This window comes from Crinia signifera, chromosome 1 (genome assembly GCF_055691185.1).
Source record: "Crinia signifera chromosome 1, ASM5569118v1, whole genome shotgun sequence".
Taxonomy (NCBI): domain Eukaryota; kingdom Metazoa; phylum Chordata; class Amphibia; order Anura; family Myobatrachidae; genus Crinia; species Crinia signifera.
In genome coordinates this window covers 445761394-445779880 of record NC_139217.1, presented here as the reverse complement: position 1 = coordinate 445779880, position 18487 = coordinate 445761394, and the positions used below count along the sequence as shown (strand labels likewise).

The 18487-nt window shown below is 46.5% G+C and overlaps 1 protein-coding gene across 2 annotated transcripts in view; it reads right to left on the bottom strand.

The window, feature by feature from the left end:
- The window catches only part of C1H5orf34 (chromosome 1 C5orf34 homolog), a 37267-nt gene extending 27284 nt beyond the window's left edge, over window positions 1-9983 (bottom strand). The window contains exons 1-2 of one of the 2 annotated variants that reach the window (XM_083154018.1): window positions 9532-9983; window positions 7580-7669 (exon numbers count right to left, since the gene is read on the bottom strand). In XM_083154018.1, the coding sequence (XP_083010144.1) occupies window positions 7580-7669; window positions 9532-9861 (420 nt within the window). In that variant the 5' untranslated portion in view covers window positions 9862-9983. The remainder of the gene's footprint in view (window positions 1-7579; window positions 7670-9531) is intronic. The other variant, XM_083154008.1, reaches the window with a different exon arrangement.
- Between the last annotated feature and the right edge of the window lie 8504 nt (window positions 9984-18487).

The window sequence follows — 18487 nt, the reverse complement described above, 5'->3', positions numbered from 1 at the left end:
GTTCATCCCTCTCTCCTCTCCAATTAGACAGGTAGTTTTTCCCCTAGGATCCAGCCCCTTCCTCTATATAATCTGGCACCTCCCCATAGACCATAGTCTTTGACTGTCTCCGTCCTGATCCTAGGGAAAAACACAAATAGGGAGGGCCAACAAATTTTTGGGCTGCCATGAAGTATTCCGAAGAAAAGGTATTATCGTGAGTATAATCCTTGCTTTCTCCTTCATACTTCATGGCAGCCATTACATTGGGATGTACCAAAGCAGTAGGGTGGGTTATACTATACCTCAAGCCAAGGCTTGCTTAAGAACTTCACTCCCAAAGCTTGAGCCCGCGACATCCAATGCATAATGCTTAGAGAAGGTATGCAAAGAAGACCAGGTGGCTGCTTGACAAATTTCTTTAGCCGAAACTTTGGCCTCTCTCGCCCAGGAAACCGCCATTGCCCTTGTCGAGTGAGCCTTAATACCCTCAGGAACTTCACGACCCACCTTCTTGTAGGTGAATGCAATTACTTCCTTTAGCCACCTTGACATTGACTGTTTTGACGGAGCCAATCCTTTCTTTGCCCCCTGGGGAATCACGAACAAGGTTTCTGACTTCCTGAACCCCGACGTCCTGTGTAGATATATCTTGATAGCTCTCAAGACATCTAAGGTATGCAATTTTTCCTCTTTCTTCGTCAGAGGATTCTGGAAAAAACAAGGCAAAACTACTTCTTGACTTAAATTAAATGAGGAAACCACCTTGGGTAGAAAGGACGGCCTAGTCCTCAACACTACCCGATCCGGGAACATCTTCAAATACTGTTCTTTAATGCACAGAGCATGAATCTCTCCTACTCTTTTGGCTGAAGTTATTGCAACTAAAAATAACATCTTCCATGTTAGGAACTTTAAGTTTGCTCTGTCCAATGGCTCAAACGGAGCCTCCATTAGTCCATTCAAAACTAAATTAAGATCCCACTGGGGGATTATTGACCTAACTCTAGGCCGGATCTTCTTGAGAGCCTGGCAAAATCTTTTAATTAAGCTATGCTCTGCCAGTTTCCTGTCTAGCAGCGCACTCAGTGCCGAAATCTGGACCTTAAGTGTTGAAGCCGACAGCCCTTTGTTAAGCCCATCACAAAGGAACTGTAACACTTGAGGAATGCTTGCTTTAGGAAAGGTGAACTTGCCCTTGGACCATTTTGCGAACACCCGCCATATTCTGTAATAGATCTCTGACGATACTTTCTTCCTCGCTTGGAGAAGTACTTCAATGACTTCTGGGGATAAATTCTTATCTTTTAGTTGCCGCCTTTCAATTTCCAGGCCGCTAAATTCAATTTGTGAGGCTCTAGGCAATTGACTGGGCCCTGCTTGAGCAGATCTTGAGTCACTGGAAGAAACACTGGACCCGCAATTGCCATGCTCTCTAACATGGGGAACCAAGCCCTCCTGGGCCAGTAGGGTAGGATAGCTATGACTTGGACCCCCTCCGTTCTGACCTTCCACAATGTCCTGTGAATGAGGGAAATTGGAGGGAACACATACCCCAGGTGAAACTCCCAACTCTGCGATAGGGCGTCCACTCCGCTCGACCCCCAAGCCGGGTACCGTGAGTAGAACTGTGGCAACTTCTTGTTGACTGCTGAAGCCATGAGGTCCACCTCCGGTTGGCCGAACTGCTCTACTATTCCTTGAAATACTGAATCCTTCAGCTCCCATTCGCCAGGAACCACGCTTGTGCGGCTCAGATAATCTGCGAGCCGATTGTCCTCCCCCAGAACATGGAGCGCTGATACGGACAACAGGTTTTCCTCGGACCAACACATGATGTTTCGCACCTCTTCTAAGAGCACGTGACTCCGTGTACCTCCTTGTCTGTTGACATAGGAGACGGTAGTGGCGTTGTCCGAAAAAATGCGCAGGTGCGCCCCTCGGATATCTTCGCTGAAGAATTCTATTGCCTTCCACACGGCTCTTAGTTCTCTGTGATTGGAGGAGAACCCTGATTCGTGCCGGGACCACAGACCTTGACATGTCTTGCCCAGACCATGAGCCCCCCAACCGATGGCGCTGGCGTCTGTGGTGATCACCTTGTAACGGGGACTTGCCAATGAAGACTTTCTTGGTCGTAGCTGATCGGCCTCCCACCATCTTAAGGATTCTTTGACTGCCTCTGAGATCTTTATCCTCCTTTCCAGTGGCACCAGTCTTTCCGAGTAACCTAGAAGGGACCACTGAAGAGGCCTCATCCTCCATCTGGCCCATGGGATTATGTCCACCGTGGACGCCATCATCCCTAAAAGACTCATTGCTGACCTGAGCGGTACGCGATCCTCTTCGTAGACTTTTGAGATTAGCTGCTGGATTTTCTCGCATCTTTTCGTGGACAAGGACACTTGAAACCTCACGGTATCCACCAGCACTCCTAGAAACTGGAGACTCTGTGTCGGCTTTAGACAGCTCTTCTCCCAATTTAACAGCCACCCGTGTTCCTGAAGAAACTGAATGGTGTAGTCTCTTGCTGTGACCACCTCCTCTTCTGAAGGTGCCACGATCAACAGATCGTCTAGATATGCCCATATCATGACTTTCCTTTTCCTCAGTTCTTCTATCAACACCACTAGAACTTTGGTGAAGACCCTTGGTGATGAGGTGAGGCCGAAGGGCAGACAGGTGAACTGGAAATGATCGTGACCTATGCAGAATCTCAGATATTTTCTGTCTTCTGGGGAAATGGGAATATGGAAGTAGGCGTCTTTTAGATCGATGGAGACCATAAAATCGTTTCTTTTTAACCCCATCAGGATCGATTTTGTAGTCTCCATGTGGAACTTTCTTTTCTTTATGCGCAAGTTTAATTTTCTTAAATCTAATATAGTTCTGTGACCTCCAGAACTCTTGCTGACTATGAAGAGACGAGAATAAAAAACGGCTCCTTTCTCTTCCTCCGGGACTCTCACCACTGCTCCTGAGGCGATGAGTCCTTTTAAACTTAAATTTAGAGCTTCCCTTTCTATCTTCGAAACTGGGATCTCTGAAACACAAAATTTCGCCATTCTTGGCCTTGATATGAATTCCAGGCGATAGCCAACCCTGACTATCTCCAGAACCCATCTGTCCCGGATGGTTTGTTCCCAGACGCGAGCGAAGCCCAACAGCCTTCCTGCTACCTGAGCCTGCTCCACCATGGGACCACCGTCACTGTTTCTGTGTGGTTCCCGAACTCTCACCTCTTTTCTTGACATATTGCCGAAAAAAGGCTCTGGACGTCCCCTGGGCGTATCTGTCCCGGACCGACCTGCCCGGCCTGTAGGACTTGGCCTGTCTATACGCTTGTCTGGAAGAATACGAGGCAAACCTCCCTCTTCTGTCCTGAGGCAATCTGACTGATTTACCACCTGACATTCTTTGAATCATCTGATCCAAACGACTGCCGAAAAGGAAAGCACCCTCATAGGGCAATGTCGCTAGCTTGTTCTTCGAATGAGAATCTGCTGCCCATGACTTAAGCCATAAGGCCCTACGGGCCACCAACCCTGATGTCAGGGATTTTGCTGCAAAGTCAAGACCATCTAGGGAGGCCTCACACATATAGTCTACCGCCAGCTGAACCTGGGTAAGACTCTTGCAAATTTGATCACGGGAAACCTTTTCCTGTATGTCTTCCTGTAATGCAGAACACCAAATCCTGAGTGCCCGGGAAAGGGAGGCCATGGCCACCCCTGACTTTAGTGAGACTGAGGTAGAGATATGCAATCTCTTTAGAGCACTCTCCATTTTTTTATCCATTGCGTCCTTCAGTGACGCCCCATCCTCCAGGGGAATGGTAGTACGAGTCGTCACTTCTGACACTGCTGCGTCGACTTTCGGTATATTACACCACTTAATGAATTCTTCATCCTCAATAGGAAACATTTTCTGAATTCTTTTAGTCGACCCTACTCTTTTGTCGACACCTTGCCACTCCTTAGCTAGGATATCCTTAACAACTTTATGAACTGGAAAAGATCTCCCTTTTTTGGAACGATCCTCAAACAATGCGTCAAACTCAGATTTTGCAGGCTGTTTATAGTTAAGTGTCCTATAAAGATTTTTAAGCACTGCCTCTACCAACTCCACATTAAATAGACGCTCGTCCTCCAATACTTCGCCTGACTCAGCCGATGAGCCACCAGACTCATCCTTGTCCACATCATCATGCACAGACACATCCCCGTCATCCTTATCAAGGCTAGTCTGGGACCTGGACCTCTTATTCCCTGCATACTCCTCCTTGGAAACAAAGTTTTTCTTCATCCAGTCCCTCATCTCAGCTAATTGAGCTGATATATTCATTCCAACATCCTTTTTGGTTAGACACTCTAAACATAGCACCGTCTCTCCAACAAAGGTTCTATCACATCCTGGACAGACTTTAGTATTCTTAGTTTTAGCCACTTTCTTTCTGGGCACTGAAGGCACACTATAAAACAAGAAAAAAGATACTAACTATCTGACTAACAAAGGCACTTCTAACAGCGTGTCCTCTAAAAGAGGACTTACCTGGGCGGCGGTGTAACCCCTTTCTGAGAGGCATCCTCCATGGCAACAATTCCGGTTAGATAATTCCAAACAAACTCCTGCAGCCTTATCGCCCTCCGCCTGTAACACCGGCCAGGCGCGTTTTAAACCCCCGCTGCTTCAGCAGCCAGCGTCCCCCTCCCGCCGGCGCCAGCTGGCGCGCACTTCCGCCTTGCTGGAACGCACGCGGCCGTGACCCGCACGCCGCGTGCATCCGCCGGAAGTGACGCGCGCGCTCCTGACGGCACCTGAATGTATTTGCCGGGGAGACCAGCGTACTCCGAGCCGCACGCCGGAGCCTGCTCCCGGACACCGGAGATCACACCGGAGCCTCCAGATAAGTGATACTTACCTATATTCAGGCGGGGAGAGACGCTGTGGGTTTTTTTACGATGTCCTTGCCACCGGCCCACGGACACATTTTTAGGCTTAAGGCACCGCCAGCCTACACCGCCCAGGTCTCCGATAGCATAACCAGCCTACCGGGTACAATGGAAAAAATAAATAAATAAGACAACTCTAACTGACTACCTGTCACAGACAGAAGGAGACAGGAAAAAGACTATGGTCTATGGGGAGGTGCCAGATTATATAGAGGAAGGGGCTGGATCCTAGGGGAAAAACTACCTGTCTAATTGGAGAGGAGAGAGGGATGAACCCAATGTAATGGCTGCCATGAAGTATGAAGGAGAAAAAAAGGAATAATATGTCAAGGATTTAAAAGGAAATTCTTTAGGAGGTTTCCATAGATGCGGAGACTGCGCTATGTGTAAATCCTGTTCCACTACGGATTAAAAGACAGTAGACTTGGTTTTAAATGGACAGGTTTTTAAACTCAATCATTTTATGACATGTAATTCCAGATTTGCAATATATGTCATTATGTGTACTTGTGATAAGTTGTACGTGGGTAAGACCACCAGGACCTTAAAGGTCCGGTGATCGGAACATGTAAGGAATATAAAAAAGGGGAATGTGGATCACCCGTTTTCATTATATTTTAAAGAGGTTCACCAATGCTCCCCCAATCAAATTAAAGGTTTTTGGGGTGTTGAAGTAGTAAAAGATAACTGACATATTATTCCTTTTTTTTTAACCATGCTATATAGAGGTTTGGTAGCAGGGAAAGAACTATTCAGATAACGCTCCCTGACTTCCGGGTTTCCCCTTACTTCCGGAGTTGTCCCAATATGTGCTGGGGTATAAATTTCGGCTTGATGTGACTCCTCTCCAAGCCTTGAAAAAGACAGGTTATCCTGTCGAAACGCGTTGGCAGGAGAGGAGCCTTGCTGTATTTTTCTCCAGGGAATTTACCACCTGTATGCGGTTATGATTGGGGTATAAGGCCAATACCCCAGTCACCAGGTACCGTGTGGTTTCCATCTGGTATTTCCCAGCCATTGTTTTTGTCAATAAAATTGTACACATTTTCTGAAAGAGGATTTCTGTCTCATATTATGTATGGAGAAACTATGGATACCTACTACATTTAAGAGACCGGGTTCCCTTCTTAAAAAGAAACCTTGATGCGCCTGTACTAGCAACATTCACTTGTGAGTACGGTAAGCATCCAATGCAGAAAATCCACCTGTGATGAAATCCCTAAGAGTTACTAAAGAAACCTTTATGGGCACTATTATCAATATTAGAGCGTGAGTATGGGTATGAATTTGAGGACCCCTCTCCCGACTGTTGTGACAATACATCTCTAAATCCCTAAGGTTGTTCCTAACCTATTATTACTATCTTTTTTTACATATTATTCGGATGTGTTGACACCTCTTCATCGCCCCTAGTCCCTTTCTCTACAAACTATTGCAAAGCATGCTGGGATGTGTAGTTTTGGACATGCCTGCTCTATTGCATTCTAAAAAAAATCCAAAAAAATTATAGACAGATTCTGATTTGTTACTATGGGCAACATCACTACATTTCGGTAAAATTTACCCCTTACATAATGTTCAGACTGATAAATCTGAAAAAAAAATCCAGCTTTTACCCAGCATTTAAATGCCGGGTGCAGTCCAACTGGCATTTCTACCCGGAAATTTGCCTTTCAACACTACTCCTTTTCTAATGGGAAAGGGTCAACGCAAGTCGACATTCCCAGATCTTCAACACCGCTTTATTCCCGGGTCTTTGACCTTTTCACACAAGAAAAGGACCCGTGTTGAAGGGGAAATTACTTTTGCATGGCAATGTCAACAACGTATTATGGGGTGTACACACATGCTGACCTGGGGGGGCGTCGATACCGATTCTATATCGACAGCCGCCTGCAGCTGGCAAATTGCCAGCATCGGCTAGGAGGGAGGGATGGTAGCGGGAGGACGGCATGTGGGGGATGCTGGTTTGAGCAACATGGAAGGATTTTCGATCTAGCAGATCTCAGCAACAACAGACTTGTCTGCCAAGTCCATTTCTGCTTTTGATCATGATTAGGATGGCCAGGATTTCAGGACTAGATTGAGTTTAATACCGGGCAGTCTGAGCACTCGCTCAGACACTGCCCGGCTGTCCTTGATGGCCAGCCTGCATCTTCAGCAGCACTGATGAAGGCCCAACAGCAGCACTGCATTGCTCCCCGGACCATCTCAGCTCCCAACTCTAGTTCCCTGGTCGCGCATGCAGCAGCACAGCTCCCCCAGTCCATCTCCCAGCCACCCGCCCAGCTCCTGGCTGCTCCCGCCTGAACCCGGCCATAAAATGTATTTACTTTTATGGCCGGGTTTACTTACTTTTCTTATACATCGCAGCAGAAGCAGATTCCATTGCGCTTTACAAATGTTGACAACACTGAAAGAACTGGGCAAAAACAGACAGCCAGAGGTTGGAGGGCCCTGCTGCAAGCTATATACTAATGTGGAAAAAAGCTCCCCAAATTAAAGAAATCCCATACAAGACATAACTACCTACACTCTAATTCATAATATGCCCATGTACAGTAACACTACAAAACAGGATATTTCTGTTGGTTTGCTGTTTTTTTTTTCTTTCTTCTTTTCTTTCTTTTAGTCAAAAAATTACATACCATTATTTTCTTTGACGGTACGAGACTCGAAGGAAGAAATGGACGGCTGGCAAATGTGTTGCGGAAGTTCAGAGCCTGAAGAACCTGGTCCTGAAAAAAAATATTATTAGAAAGTAAAACATTGGTTATAATTAGGGAGGCCAATCCCGGGGCATTTTTTCAATCCCGGGATTCGGGATTGAAAAATGCTCAATCCCGGGACTCCCGGGATTGGCCTCCCTAATAAAAAAATAAAACGGCCCCTCCCCCAAATGACAATATAAATTTCTCCTAAAGCTGCCCCCCGCACTGTCACTTACGGCGGCGGGGGTTGTGGTGACAGGGCAGCAGCAGGACGGCTATCTCCGGCTGGTGGGCGGAAGGCTGGGGTTGGCACATCGGGCGTCTGTCCGGCTTTGGGTCCGGGACAGTGTGCTGTGCTGACAGGCAGAGCAGCGGCCGGGCTGCGCAGCGTGATGTCAGGGTTCACGCTGCGCAGCCTGGGTGCCGCCATGCTTGTCAGCACAGCACTCAGTCCCTCCCAACTCCCGACAGCAGCACCGGGGGTAAGAAACAGTCAGCCGGGCAGCGTCTGAGCCATATTCTGGTGCTCAGCGCTACCCGGCTTTAAACCAAAACTAATGGGGTTACTAATCCCGGGATTGGAAGCTTCAATCCCGGGATTCAAATCCCGGCAATTTTAGGCCAAAATCCCGGGATCCCGCCGATCCCGGGATTGGCCTCCCTAGTTATAATGCAGCATAATTTCTGTATTAAGACGAATTCGGCCCTGTAGTGAATGCTGTACACGTGTCCGTGACAGAGAGACAGACTATATATAGGGAAAAGAGGGGGGGGGGGCACAGGCTATATATAGGGAGAAGAGGGGGGGCAGGCTATATATAGGGAGAAGGGGGGGAGGGCGGCAGGCTATATATAGGGAGAAGGGGGGGGGGGCGGCGACAGGCTATATATAGGGAGAAGGGGGGGGGGGCGGCAGGCTATATATAGGGAGAAGGGGGGGGGGCGACAGGCTATATATAGGGAGAATGGGGGGGGGGCAACAGGCTATATATAGGGAGAAGAGGGGGGGCGACAGGCTATATATATATATATATATATATATATATATATATATAGGGAGAAGAGGGGGGGCGACAGGCTATATATAGGGAGAAGAGGGGGGGCGACAGGCTATATATAGGGAGAAGAGGGGGGGCGAAAAGGCTATATATAGGGAGAAGAGGGGGGGGCGAAAAGGCTATATATAGGGAGAAGAGGGGGGGGCGACAGGCTATATATAGGGAGAAGAGGGGGGGCGACAGGCTATATATAGGGAGAAGAGGGGGGGCGACAGGCTATATATAGGGAGAAGAGGGGGGGGGCGACAGGCTATATATAGGGAGAAGAGGGGGGGGCGACAGGCTATATATAGGGAGAAGGGGGGAGAGACAAGCTATATAAAGGAAGAGGGGGGGGCGACAGGCTATATAGAGGGGGGGCGAGAGGCTATATATATATATATATATATATATATATATATATATATATATATATGTGTATGGAGAAGAGAGGGGGACGACAGGCTATATATAGGGAGAAGAGGGGGCCGGGGATGACAGGCTCTATATAGGGAGAAGAGGGGGGGGTGACAGGCTATATATAGGGAGAAGAGGGGGGGGTGGGGTGACACCAGGCTATATTTAGGGAGAAGAGGGGGGGGGGGGGGTGACACCAGGCTATATTTAGGGAGAAGAGGGGGGGGGGGGGGGTGACACCAGGCTATATTTAGGGAGAAGAGGGAGGGGGGGTGACACCAGGCTATATTTAGGGAGAAGAGGGGGGGGGGGGGGGGGTGACACCAGGCTATATTTAGGGAAAAGAGGGGGGGGGCAGGCTATATATAGGGAGAAGGGGGGACAGGTTACATATATACTGGGAAGGGGCAGTCTGTAATCAGAGGCTGCGCTCACCCGGCAGCTGCTGGTCACGAACTCTGTCCTGTGGCGGCCCCTCTCCGGACCCTGCACCGGGTGACCGCCGGCCCGGGGACGCTCATAAGTGAACTCCGCCCCGCACGGAGACAGACAGAGCCTCCCCCCGTCACGGTACTGGGCTTGCACCGAGTCATCCGCATACAGGAACAGAACGCAGGCGGACATCATCCCGGACCCCGGCACTGGCAGACACACGCTGCGGCAGTCTTTCCGCCGTTTAAACAGCCCGGTCGGCCCAACACCTCGCTGACTGGACGTAGGGTGAACCGTCCGAGCCTCTGATTGGATGAGGCTTGAGGTTGTCATGGGACCATTCGCACGCTCTCTAGGCTAGGAAGCGCTGCCAGCCCCGCCCACACCTTCTTCTATGAGCGGCCTACACAGTCCGACTCCTGTCACCCACGGAGTGATGGCCATCGGGAGCTCACTATCGATTCTACGAACCTAGAAGTAAATAGTTATCGTTGTGTTCGCCATCGATGGCCGCCAGCGTGACTGAATGATCATCGATGGCTGCATACGGTCTAAATATAAGAGCATCGATGGCGAAAGCAGACGATGGTTATCCTATTTCTTTGGCTAACTGGCTCGTGTGGGCCAAACTGGGGGCAGAGCTTCACGGTTGTGCAAAGATATGCTGCTTGTGTCGGCACCTAGGGGGAAAAAACTCTGGTTCTGGTTCTGCTATGCCATTTGGGTCTCCTCCATCGATGGCAACGTATTCTACATTGGGGGGAAAAACAGAGATAATTATGAACCATCAATGGACACTGGCCATCCCTACCTAGAAGATAAATAACCCTCGCTGGTTTTTATGTCGACATATGGTAACATGGACACCTTATAAGTGTACCAAATCCCCTCATCATGCTTGGGGCACGGTGCCTCCCTGTACTTGGCACACTAATATAATCAACTATTTCCACTTGAATCATGAAATAAGAACAAGTCGGGTTAAATAAAACCCCAAAAACATGAAAACCTTTTCACGTGTCGACCTTTTCACATGTCAACTCCGTGTCAATGTCGATTCTATGTGTCGACTAATAGTGGTTGACCTAGTGACTGTCAACTGGATACCAGGCCAGTCCTGGTTGTCAACCTAGGAGGGGTATACACAAATGCCGGCTCTTCCACAGTGTCAAGAGCCAGGTAATATTCTCCAGCAGCATTTGGCTCTTGTCACTGTGGAGGAGCCAACAGTACAGGCACTAGTCTCAGGGAGCAGTCCAGCATCACGCCCCCAGAGTGATGTCATTTGGATTTCCTGTGAGGTCACAGCCTGGAGGATATAGAGTGCACAGCAGATGTCACCAGACCCAGTGATGCTTCTGCGCCATTTTCAATACAAACCTTATGTATGCTGTTACTCTAGATGCTATGGATAATTGTATAATTTGTATCTCCATCTGCTTGCAGAGGACATGCTGTACATATGAGACATATCGACAGGGTCAGTAGGTTGATATGGGTAAGGTCAACAGGGTCATTAGTTTGACATGTATAAGGTCTACAGTAAAAATGTCAATATGTTTTTTTTTCACCCGAAAGTTAACACAGTCAACATAAACACTAAAACTTAGCACCGCGTACGCTCGCCATGCTTCGGGCACACTATTTTATTCTCCCACCACGCCCTAGTGGATGGTAGGGCATCAAATACCACCTGTCGGCACATGTCAACTCAAAATGACCTAATGACCATGTCGACCTAGTGGTTTCAACCTACTTGGTGGTGACCCAATGACCGTATCCCAATGTTGCTGGATATGTGTTCATAAGCACAGCAGGGGAATGTTTAACCTCTTTGTTATGTCTGTAAATAAAGTCAGTCTACCATGCATATCCCTGGGCTGGTGTATGACGCCACCTACTGCCTGTTTTAAGCAATGCAATTTTTAAAGTCACGTTTTATATAACCCCTTTCTGTTTCACAGATGTTCTTACATACTAAGGGGCCAATTCAGACCGTATCATTCAGGTCCGATCACAATTATGCGCTTGTGGAAACCCCGGCAGCGGGCAGGGTACTGTCGCATGGAGACGCCCAGCGTTTCCTGGGCATAACCACAAAAATGGTGGGTGCGCCCAGAAAAACCACTGTGCATCCCCAGGCGAACGCAGGGATATAGAAGGGGTCCAGAGTAACCGCTGCACTAAAACTTCAATTCCCTGTGAGCTGGCTCCTCCTCTCTCTGCCCCCTCCCATAGCCCAGTTTAGAAAAATGTGCCTCAGGGCAGGATGCATACTCTGAGTACTCCAGAGCACTTCTCCAAGAATGTTTTATTTTTACCTTAATATTTTCAGGCAGACATGGCTGGCATATCTCTGCCTGCATTATGGGAGTAAAGGGGGGGGGGGGGGGGGGCGGCCCAACCTCCTCAAGGGTTAATGGTCCGTCTACCGGCTGAGGGTGACGCTTTGTGGCCGCCGGAGGTTAATCAGCACACCGCCAACCCTTTTCCATGCTGAAGATGCCATTGGTGATGCTGGGCTTCAAGGCCCGGCAGGCAGCCAATAACATCACTGGTACAACCACATACCTCCCAACTTCTGACCTGAAGAAATAGGGACTCTCGCGCGGCGAAGCAAATGAGGTCGCGGCTTATGCTAATTAGCCGCAACCTCATTTTCATACACCTCGGCAGACACATCTGTGAAGCTCCTCAAATTCGCAGATGATACCACGCTGATAGGTTTTATCTCAGAAGGAGACGAGTCTGCCTACAGGGCGGAGGTCGAACGGCTGACCTCCTGGTGTGGCAAATTCAATCTCTGATAAACGAGAAAAAAACGGTTGAGATGATTGTCGATTTCAGGAAGAACCCACACTATCATCTACCACTAGTTATTGAGGACAGCATAGTAACTATGGCTGACTCCTTCAGATTCTTGGGGTCCACGATTGCCAGGGATCTAAGATGGGGACACAATATAGAAAGCATAGCAGGCAAGGCCCAACAGACGCTCCGAAAATTAAGGAAGCTTAAAATGCCGCAGGAGATTCTCTTACTCTTCTACACAGCGATCATCCAATGAGTACTCTGTTCTTCAATCATTGTATGGTTCGGCTCGGCCTCCGTTCACAACAGACACAGACTATAGTGCATCGTGAAAACAGCCAAGAAAATCATAAACCTCCCTGCAGTTGAGGACATCTATCATGCCAGGGTGAGTCACACCCTGCGCATATCATGTTCAGGAGGCTACCGTCTGGCAGACAGTACAGCGTAAGGCCTACAAGGACTACTAGACACAGGAACAGCTTTTTCCCCCAGGCAAGCTAATCAATTCCCACCCCATCCCGATCATATAGTCATGTATCTATAATTCCCTCTTACCTATGTCACGTAAAGTATGCTGTGTACTGTTATTGTGTCCGATGTAAGGAACTGCATGTTTTGTAATGTGGTAGTTATCAGAAACAAATTCTTGTGTATTATGCTTTTTGTGTTGGTACACCTTGCAATAAAATGATTCAGATTCTGGCAGGGGCCCTATTCTGAATATGCTAGGCAGATGTTGGCAGGTGCGTTATGCTGACTACGCTAGGTAGCCGTTGTGCTACGCTGACAACGTAGCTTAGCCTACGCTTAAAAAGTAGCATAACCGGGTGCCGTGATATACACAAGTACCCAGGGATGCATACCTTCATATTCCTATATGGCCTCCTCACCAAGCTTATCTGAGGTTTACGATTCTCGACAAGCAATATCAATTTCAGGTTCTGCCCTTTGAACTTTCCACGGCACCAAGAGTATTTACGAAAGTCATGGCGGAAAAGATGTTCCAGCTGAGGATTCTGGGGGTGAATGTTGTTCCATATTTGGACGACCTTCTGATAAAAGTCCCGTCAAGCAAACAATTGGAGCACAGCATCATTCCCTTCTGACCTGACACGGTTGGTTACTGAATTTACAAAAGTCCCATCTGGAACCCTCAGAGACTTCGGTTTTTGAGCATGCTTCTGGATAAAGTGTCACAGAAGGTATCTCTTCCAGAAGACAAGGCAAAGACTATTCAAACGATGGTCCACTCAGTTTTAAGACCAGCCAAGATCTCCATTCACTCCTATATACGTCTTCTGGGGAAAATGGTAGCGTTGTACGAGGTGATTTAATATGGCAGGTTTCACGCACAAACATTTCAACTAGACATGTTAAGCAAATGATCGGGCCTACACCTCCATATGCACAAGATCATTCGGTTATTGCTTCTCGCTACTTTGGTGGCTTCATTTACCAAACCTGATGGCATTACTTTGGGATTCAGTCATGGGCTTTGTTAACAATGGATTTAAGACTCAGATGCTGGGGAGCTGTGACCAATGGGACACAATTCCAGGGAATGTGGTTGAGTCTGGAGACCTCTCTTCCCATAAATATGTTGGAGCTAAGGGCGATTTACAATGCTCTGCTCCAAGCATCTGTCCTGCTCAAAAATCTAACTATTCAGGTCCAGTCGGACAACGCTACGGAGGTAGCGTATGTCAACAGGCAAGAATGGACAAAAAGCAGGGTGGACATATGGGAAGTGTCAAAAAGCCTTCTCTGGGCCGAAAGACACACAAGGGCCATTGCAGCAATTTTCATCCCAGGTGTAGACAATTGGGTAGCAGACACGATCTACACCTGGGAGAATGGATTATACATCCTCACGTCTTCCTTGACATAATTCTTCGGTGGGGTTGCTCACTTATAGATTTGATGGCCTCCCATCTCAACAAAAAACTTCCGCTTTATTGCTCACGGATAACGGATCCACAAGCAGTAATCGGTGTATGCACTGACAGCACTGTGGCTTTCCCTCCTATTCCATTGATCCAGAGAATCTGAAGAGAATAAAGTGGGAGCAGATTTAAGTGATTTTAATCAATCTGGATTGGCCACGCAGGGTGTGTTATGCAGACCTTTTAAGTCTACTGACAGAAGACCCATGGCCTCTGCCACTCCAAACCGACCTCCTGCAGCAAGGCCCGTTTATCAAGACTTACAGCGCTTACGTTTAACAGCGTGGAGGTTGAGAAGGAAATTTTAGCCAGAAAGGGCAGGGATACCTAAAATGTTAAATGCTAAGAAAGGTGTTACCTCTAAACATTATCACAGGATTTGGAAATGGTATATTTTTTGGGGGTGCCGGACGGGTTCCCGACAGTCATGATCCCAACTGTCAAAATGCCGACAGCCGGGTGCCCGACGGACACCCGCTATTTTCCCTTGTGGGGGTCCACAACCCCCATAGAGGGAGAATAGAATAGGTGGCTCGCGTAGCGTGTGGACTTGGGTCTTCGGTTGGGATCGATAAAGGTTCCGATTTCTTCCAAAAGCAATTGCCACTTCTTACGGTTGTACAGACATTTCTGAAGGGTGTTCTTCATATGCAATCATATCCATTGCACGTTGAATTAAGCTCACAATCCAACAAGCCTACTCCTGGGCGGCTCTGCCTGTTCCATCCTCGGTCACGGCTCATTCTACTAGATCGGTAGGTTCCTCTTGGGCAGCTTACAGCCTTACAATTGTGTCGGGCTGCTACATGGTCTGGATTGAACATGGTCGTGATATTCTACAACCTTGATACCTTGGCTACTGAGTATCTTCAATGTGGTTCCTCGCTTTTACAGGGGTCTCACCAACTTTCCACCCATTCTTAAAGCTTTCGTACTTCCCCATTGTTCTATTCCTTCCCAGTATACCCTATGGATGTTAGAGAAAATATGATTTAAAATTACCTACCGATAAAACCTTTTCTAGTAGTCCATAGGGTATACTGGGCTCCCCCCTCTGTTCTGAGACCTGTCCTGTGTGTTTTACTGTACTATTCTGATCTGGAATTGTTTTGATTCCTTGTTTAGTCACATGGTTTCCTATTATACTGTAGTGACTAGGTGCATGTTGCTCTGTTATTGTAGTTTCTGTTCCCTACGTATGTCTGTGTCGGTCTCCTTTGAGCACAGTTTTCTAAACTGGGCTGTGGGAGGGGGTAAAGAGGGGAGGAGCCAGCACACAGGGGATTGAAGTTTTAGTGCACCAGTTACTCTGGAGCCCTTCTATAACCCATTGTTCTATACCTTCCCAGTATACCCTATGGACGCAGATGCTTCCATCATTAATAATGGTATTAGCAACAGCCCCACAAACAGGCGTCTCAGCCACGCAGAGGACTCAGAACTGCACATACAGGCCAACAAAACAAGCTGCCAAACCAACACATATTGCATTCAGGCCTCTGTTCACACAAGAAAAAGTATGCACTCATGCGGCAACAGATCAGAGACAGGAGTTGTGGCTATTTTCAGATGCATTTGACTCCGAAACAAGCCCTAGATGGATATAAATACTCTCTACCCACTAAATACAACATTCCAGACAGAATACATAATGTAAAATCTTTTATTTACTGTATTTATACAAGGTAGAACAGAAAAGATAAATAACTCTCACAACAATGAATGTACAAAACATGTTAAGTGCTTATACATAATGCAGTATGGCAACAGCTGTACCTCAGACTTATCAGTGCAGATGGATTCAGTATAGGCGGTCAGGACCATGATCCCCCCCTGGTGATAGTATGGGAAGTGGCTAAAATAAAACACACAGCAGACATCCAGTCTCCAAGGGCCCAATAGGAAAACAGAAGGAATTATGAACGAGCATCTCTCCGCTAGATTACAGAGTCCTGCATTTCTGAAAGGCGTACCATTAAAAAAAAAAAAAAAAAAAAAGATTCAACCATGATTTAAAACTTTATTGATTTTGATGAACGTTGTATGTACAAGGAAGCAAGTCTTCAGTGTCTAAATTGTTTATAATGGAGTGGTGTACAGTGCGCTAGGAATGAAACCCTATGCCGAATGAAGGTTTCATTCCTCAATATAACCACTAATGCAAAAAATCCCGCGAGCGTACCAAAAACAATCACCATGAAATAGTGTACAGTGTGGTTTTAGATCACATATATAAAAAAATAAAATGATGAACATAACTTACGAGGTTTAAGATACAACGGATTCCCAATGTGTAATTCCACGAATGGACAAAGTCAAAAATGACTGATAACATAAAGCAATAGCTTGCACTTCTATGCATTGCATATGTAAACACAATGTGAAATATCTAAAATTTGGGTTAAGGTGTGCACATTGCTACATGCGACTGCTATTATATAAAGCAGTATGTGTTTAGGTGTAATGGGTTCCTAAAGTGGGAAAATAATCAGCTCATTAGGAACTACCCAGTAGCGGTGTCACAAGTGAATTAATAAGCTGTATGTTCAGGAACCGCTTCAATAACAAAGGACTTCAAGCAGTGTAAACCAGATATTTTCAACTCCAATCCCCAAGTACCCTCCTAACAGGTCAGGCTTTCTGGATTTTATCTGTGGAGACATGTGAAGTAGCTTGAACAGAATGATTAAAGAAAACCCAGAAAACATGACCTGATGGGAGTTTAAACATGTGGAAACATGGGTTATTTATGTGCATATTCTCTGCTCAGGCTATTTAAAAAATTTATTAAACCTCATAGACCAGTGGATTCCAAACAGATTAGAATTTTTATCACGGTGCACCCAAGCCAAAAGAAAAATATTAAACTACGGTATATTGTGTTTGTAGGTCATCCTAACATTTAGTTATGTGGTGAGAGCCAAGATTGTCAGCCTCCATCTATGAATTAGCCGCATAAATAATTCGAATTGGTCCTGGACCACCAATCCAAGACACCCTTGCCAGTGTAGGGTGCCACGACACACAGTCCGGGAACCACTGCCACAGACAATAATATGATAGGACAAGAGTCGTGTGGCATCAAAATGATCGTGACCAAATTTGTGAACATCTATAAATAAATTCCTAGGGTTATCTACACAAAGCTGAACCAATCACAGAGAAGCAGTATTTAGGCTACAACAGCACCTCCTCTGAAGAAGGTCCATTGGTAGCTTGCTACACTATCAAGGAATTGGTTTGGTGGAGTCTATAAAATAGCTGGCAGCATTATTTCAGCAACATTTGCAATTAATTAATCCACAAACTAAACGAATGCGTCTCTTATTTTAAACTAGTTCATCGGAACATCTGCAAGCCCCAAATATCTACATAGGTGGGTATTAATGTCCTATTTCTTGAAATAGACAGCAAACACTGGTATTGGCAGTAAATTAGACAGGCTAGCTCAGGGGTGCTGAAACCTGTCCTCAAGATCTACTAACATGTCATGTGTCTCAGGCATCCAGTGGATCTATAGTAGGAATGAATGCAGCAGGTTTGAAAATGTGACAGTTAGTAATGACTACAGCTGTGCACCAGCTAGGGGATTTGGAAAGTGTGGACCGTTGGTAGATCTGGAGGACTGGTTTGGCCACCCCTGGATTAGATTATACAACTTCAGGCTTTGGGAGAATTTTAATGTGATCATCTGAAAGAAAATTCAAAAAAGCCAGCTATCATAGCAATCGCAGTCATTTATATATTTTGTGTGGTATATTTACTAAGTAGGGTATCAAAAACGACAGACTTTCAGCGGTTTTGCGCCTTGGTATATGAAACGCCAATATATTAAAAAAGGAAAAACCAGATTGGTTTTGCATTTATCGTTGGTTTAAAACTCGCAGGCAAAACCACCAAAAGTTGGTGGTTTGGAAAATCTGATGCTTAGTAAATATCCATTCTATGTTGGAAAGGTCACGGCTTCAAAAAGCAAATGAAAGAATGAACTTAACTAAGATAATCAGGTTTAGATTGGTGGGCCTTTAAGAAATACAGACATAGAACTCAATATTCTAGACAGTGGTTCTCAACATCGGTCCTCAATTACCCCACACAGTTCACATTATCTAGGTCACCCGGCAGGTGCACTCATTACTCACTGACATTTTAAAATATTTACAGGTGGAGCTAATTATTTCACTTGTGGAGAAATGGAAAAC